This window comes from Diceros bicornis, chromosome 37 (assembly GCF_020826845.1).
Source record: "Diceros bicornis minor isolate mBicDic1 chromosome 37, mDicBic1.mat.cur, whole genome shotgun sequence".
Classification (NCBI taxonomy): Eukaryota; Metazoa; Chordata; class Mammalia; order Perissodactyla; family Rhinocerotidae; genus Diceros; species Diceros bicornis.
In genome coordinates this window covers 17194942-17200941 of record NC_080776.1, presented here as the reverse complement: position 1 = coordinate 17200941, position 6000 = coordinate 17194942, and the positions used below count along the sequence as shown (strand labels likewise).

Here is a 6000-nt window from a genome sequence, read left to right as displayed (position 1 = left end):
CAAATTGATTTGATCTCAGTAATTCAAGACTGGTTTAAAGTTAGAAACCAATTATTATAATCCATCAAATTAAGAACCTGAAGGAGAAAAACCATATGGTTATATCAATAAATGCAAAAAGGTATTTGATAAAATGCAACATCTTTTCAAGATCAATAGAATAAAAACTCTAGAAAAATGCAAATAGACAAGAATTTCGTTAACCTAGTAAAAAAAAAACCTACAGCAAACCTGATACATAGTGGTGTAACTGAAAGGATTTTTGCATTACTCTATTCATTTCACTGAAGATCCTAGCCAATACAGTAAGGCAATAACAAGAAACAAAAGGTAAAATGTATGGAAAAGAAGAAATTAAAACTCTCAGCATTTGCAGCTTGTTTGATTGTGTACATAGGAAAGCCAAAAGAATCTGTAGTAAATTATTAGAATTAATAAATGAGTTTAGCATGTTTGTTGAATATAAATCAAAGCACACACATAAACTACATTTCTTCATATGAACCACACACAAAAAGTCAAATTAAAAAAGGAAATCCTTTATATGCTATCAATAAATATGATTTTTCTAGGACTAAATTTAAAGAAAGCATCCAAGACCCTTAGTGAATGACATGGATTGGAGATCTGATGTGACCACAGATGGTTGCTCATTCACGTCTGGTACTTGACCCCGTGCCCCTACTTCAGGTATCTCCTGCTTTGACAACTTTGATAAGGAAGATATTTTACTGTCTTAGTTCTTCTCTGGCATCTTCACCCACACAGTACAATTTTCTTGAATTCTAATGATGTACCAATAGCTACCAGCAATGGAGTTGCAAAGATAATTTCACTGACTCCTTGTTTACCTTTCGCTTCTATATATATTGATATTACTGGTGTTTTTATGGTGCTAGTGACTGTATAGCCTTTGACATTTGAGGTAATATATCATTGATTGGCATTGAAAAAAGGTCTAGAGCATGCCCACAGGTAAGCATTGTATAGAAACTTAATTACAAGGCATTCAAGGAAACTGGAACAAATGTCCACAAAAATCTGTTGTCCCACTATTCTCTTAATATTATTCTTAATATTAAGCTATTAAGCTTGAGAAGCACAAATTGTGCTCCTCACCTATAGATACGCATAAACCAGGTTGGAAGTCTCTGAAATTCTTATCTGCAAGATGTAAATTACCTTTTGATGCATCAAAGATGTGAAGCCCAATCACAGACACAAATCCAGCATATTACCCAAGACAGATGTTATCTGAACATAAGCATGTAATCTTTGAATCGCTTTCTGAAGTGTGTTTTCTTTTTAATTGTTACAACCTCATTATGTAGCTACTTTTGTTCTTTTTAAAGAAAGCCTGCTTTGAGTGTTTCTTTCTCCTTGAATGATACTAAAACTTCTGTTTCTCTTTTTCCCCCACCCTTCTCCTCTCCTGCTTCCTCTCCAAACCTGCTGGTGTTTCTAACTCCTTTATTGTGGGTGTGGTCTTCTCCATCAGCCATGTGGGTAGTTGAACCAAACTCACCTACCTGCCTCTCTGCTGCCTTGTCCGCCAGGAGACACTCCCAGGAATCCAGGTTGGTTGTGGGGTGTGGGGTCCAGGGGATTACACAGCCAAGTCATGGCAGGGCCTCCTCTTTCATTCCAGCATCTCATGGGCCCCCTGGGTTTCCAACCCTCAGATTTTGACCCTGACTTTGCAGACTTCCTGGTTTATGCTACCAATTCTGCCAAACTGCAGTCCATGCTGTGCACCTTAGCTCTTTTTTACAGTCAAATTTTACCCTTTCTGTGCCCCATCCTTTTGGGGTCCTCCTACCCTCTTCTAGTTTAAATCATTCTAAGGCGTTGTGAGAATTCCAGCATTGAGATTAAACAGGTGGCAGAAATTTTTACTTAGGCAGAGCTTTCCTCATCCCTCAAATCACAAAAGGAGGATGTTTTTCTCCTAAATAGAAAGACATCTTCATGGAGCTCTCTTCATGGAGATGCAGGCCAGGTAGTGCATTTGGCAATGCTCCTCGATGACTCAAGTTCCCCTTTCTTGTCAACAAGAGTAGCCATCCAACCTGGTGCAGCAGCCAGAGATATCTCCTCCTGCTAACCCTCACCCCTTGTCTGCATTGCTCTTCTCTGGGCCCCAGGGTCCCCATACAGTGGGGGTACCCTAAAGAAAAACAGTTCTTAAGAAAGTTAGCATATGACAAAGCAAGTGTCTATGTGAAGACAGCTGGGCATCTAGGAAAGAGCACAGACTGGGGTCAGGTTCATCTAGGTTTGGGCCCCATATTAAGCTACCTATCAACTGTGTAACTCTAACAAGTTCCAAACTTCTGAGTCTCAGTCTTCTTGTGAATATAATAGGCTGATATCACCTCCCCTACTCTGATGCTATGAGGATTTGAAGCGACAAATGTAACAGTCTTGTCACAATGACTGGAGTAGAGTAGGTGCTCAATAAAGTGTATCTGTTATTATTGATGAGATTCTCTCCCTTCAATAGCAACAAATCTTGTAAAGTAAATAGTATTGGTCCCATTTAACAGATGAAGAAACTGAGGCTCAAGGAGATTACATAACTTTCACAAGTCAACTAATGAAAGTGACAGTTGGGACCCAAATTCAAGTATATTTTCACATCATATGGCATAAGAAATTTTTAAATTTTGACATATTTATTTTAGCTGCTAGTCTTTTCATATTGCATAATTGCTTAATGTGTGGATGTTGTTCATTCTATTGGTTTCAAATTTTGCAATTATAATTTACATGAGTTTTGTCTTAATAGAAAAATGAGAAATTTCCACTTATGGTTTATATAGGCTTGTAGTCTCAGGACTGTAAACTCTCACAGACAAAAGCATGGAGTTAGAATTAAAAGATCATCTTTACTATATTCTGACAATTAAGACAAATCACTACGATTTTCTAAGTGGTGTCATTCATTGACCCTACCATATATATTGAGCACTGACTAATTGGCAGGCATTGTGCTAAGTATTTTGTGGAGTTCAATAGTGAATCAGATGTTCTTTTTCACCTCAAGAACTAAAAACCAAATTTGTAAATAAAATCTGGCAGTTTTAAATCAACCCCAGCCGATTGTAAAACCCCTCTTCATTCAATATAAAATACAAATGTGCCTTAAAATGGGGATTGGTACATAGTAACATTGGTAGGTAAAGATATATATTTACTGAATTATGATTTCTACAGATGTTGCCTCTAAGAGGAAAATAAATCCAATTCTTGGCTAGTTGTATAAGTAGCCTGGTGGACAGCTAATGAAACTTTCTGCTATGACAGCAGCAAAGACCTCTCCAAACCCTAATAAAATTGTTTATTAAAATGCTTTATTTCAAAATGCAAAGCAAATTTAAAAAATAAGTCAATCTAAGATTAAATGTAACTCATAGCATAGTTATACAATTCTAAAAATTTGAGGGAAGAAAATCTGAGGAAAAAAATATGTCAGGGACATTTGTTACCTGGAGCTTGCATAATCAAATATTTTCCAGGCCATTGCAATAGAAATGAGTACAACAGGGGCCAGCCTGGTGGCATAGTGGGTGGGCTCTCATGCTTCACTTCAGCAGCTCAGGGTTCATGGGTTCGGATCCCAGACATGGACTTATACATTCTGTGGCAGTGTCCCACATACAAAATAGAAGATCGGCAAAGATGTTTAGCTCAGGTCCAATCTTGTTTACTAAAAAAACAGAAAAAATAATAATAATGAATACAACAGGCTCACAACACATGCTAGATTTTAAAGGGGTCCCTAGTTCACCAGTTACTCCAGGTGTAGCCTGATTTACCAATGTTTTGAGAGAAGACAAAAACTTAGACTGGTGCATTTTTCCAGTTTTCAAGTGTTGACAACTAATTTAAAATATTTTAATACTGTGCAGGTCAATATGATACCCAGTCTGTGAGTTCTGTTTATACTCTTATTGCTAATGCTTTTGATGTAAAACTATCTCCATTTTAAATTTATTCTATTTATAAGTTTTTGACATTTAACAAGCTGTACTTTTTAAAGTCAAAATGAAAATACATCCATGACTAGGATATTAAGTTAATAGAACTAGTGGAAATAATTTATAATTGTAATAATACAAACTCCATGTACACTTAGAAGAGGCAGTCATTAAATTCTAATATGCTTGCCAAAGTGTCTGAGAGAAGGAATAACCTGGTCAAGGTTATCCCCCCTGCCCTTTGTAAAGGAATACTCTTCAACCTCATTCCAACACACTGGGTATTATTTTAGTTCTTCTTGAAAAGCTTCCTACAGGCTTTGGATATTTAGAAAATAGTCTAATATATCCAATAAAGAGCACAATAATATTCTTGGGACCATTAAGGTGGTTTAAGAAAAATGAAGCCATGAGCATTGGTCATCCTTACCCATCAGGAGAGCAGGAGCTTCTTTTAAAGGGATCTGAATTTATGGTGTATTGATGTTGTTTTAAACTGTGCCAGTAACTCCATCCAGCAGCTTCCAAGAGCTTCTGCTCTTGATCTAAGCCAAATCTGATTATCCAGAATCAGTGAAGCGCTCCATAGGACTGTCCAAGTTTAATTTCATTTTGCCAGTTATCTATCTATATAGGCAACTATGAAATAATTTAACATCCTCATCCTCCAGAGACATAAGGGAAGCAGGATGCAGGCTCATGGCCAATTATCTGTGATGAAGGATTCTTCTCTGGCAGCTATAAAGCTTTGCCATGGGAAATTGCCTTTGGTTTAGTTTAAGACAACATTTGCTGGTTTTGTTGGTTTTATCACTTCTATCCATCACATCAGTTTTCTTGTAGCAAGTAGATTGTCTGTTACCTTTGGTGGGACCCACGAGAACTCACCACTACAGTGGTAACCTATATGTTAAGATGGCAAATTTCATTTGATTTTGAAGGAAAAAGTTATTTAATAATCAGAGAAATTCCTTATGACTGTCAATGTAATAGAATTTTGCATTTACAAATCTTTTCATAAGCACTAGATTTCCAACACAGAGGCCACACATTTTTAAATAAAGATCTCTTTTGAGTCATAAAAAAATATGCGCTCAGTGTCGAAAATTTAGAAAATATAGAAAGGAATAAGAAAGAAAGTGTCACAAATAACCCCATTATCCAAAGAGAACTGCTGTTAGTTTCATGAATTTCTATGTACATGGATAGAAACTGTGGATGTATTTATGATTTAATTAACTCATTGATTCAATAAACATTTACTGAGCTCTTACTATATGGCTCCTACCATGGCTCCAACTTATTCTTGAACTGGGAATGCATCATGAAAGACCAACAAAGATCCCTACATTTATGGAGTTTGAAACCTGCAGAGGGTGGGGGGAAGCAGGGAGGAGAGACACATAATAAACAATAAACATAGTAAATAAATACATTCTATGGAATGTTAGAAGATAATACTGAGACTGAGAAAAATAGAGCAGGAGAGAAGAGACTGGGAAGCCAGGGACCGGGAGGCGGGGGTGGCAGTTGTACAAAGGGTGGTCACGGGGAGCTGCATTGAGAAGGGGCATTTGAGAAAGACCTGAAGGAAGTGATGAAGCGAAGTGAGCAGGTCTCTCAAAGAATATTCCAGGCAGAGGAAACAGTAGGGAATTCCCTAAGACGGCAGTGTGCCTGTCTGTTCTAGGAAGAGCAAACAGGCCAATGTGGCCAGAGTGGAGGGAGGGAGGGATGGAGAGTGCTAGAGGAGACAAGGTCCCAGAGGTGGCAAGGACTCCAGGCATGAAGAGCCTTGCAGTCCACGGCAATGACCTACAATTTTACTCGAAGAGAAATACAGAGTTACTGCAAGGTTTTAGGCACAGAAAAGATCTGATCGATCTTATATTTTAAAAGGATGCCACCTATGTCAGTAATTAAACAGTATAACATTTTGTATTCAGCTGTGTTCATTTAACAGGGGAACATTTTCCCATGTCATTTTTGGGGGATAAAGGGTATCATCTTGATGCCTGCA

The 6000-nt window shown here is 37.5% G+C and overlaps 1 protein-coding gene across 1 annotated transcript in view; it reads left to right on the top strand.

The window, feature by feature from the left end:
• Positions 1-965: 965 nt before the first annotated feature.
• SPHKAP (SPHK1 interactor, AKAP domain containing) overlaps positions 966-6000 on the top strand; it is a 145102-nt gene continuing 140067 nt past the window's right edge. The window contains exons 1-2 of the mRNA XM_058533432.1: positions 966-975; positions 1499-1577. Of these exons, the coding sequence (XP_058389415.1) occupies positions 966-975; positions 1499-1577 (89 nt within the window). The remainder of the gene's footprint in view (positions 976-1498; positions 1578-6000) is intronic.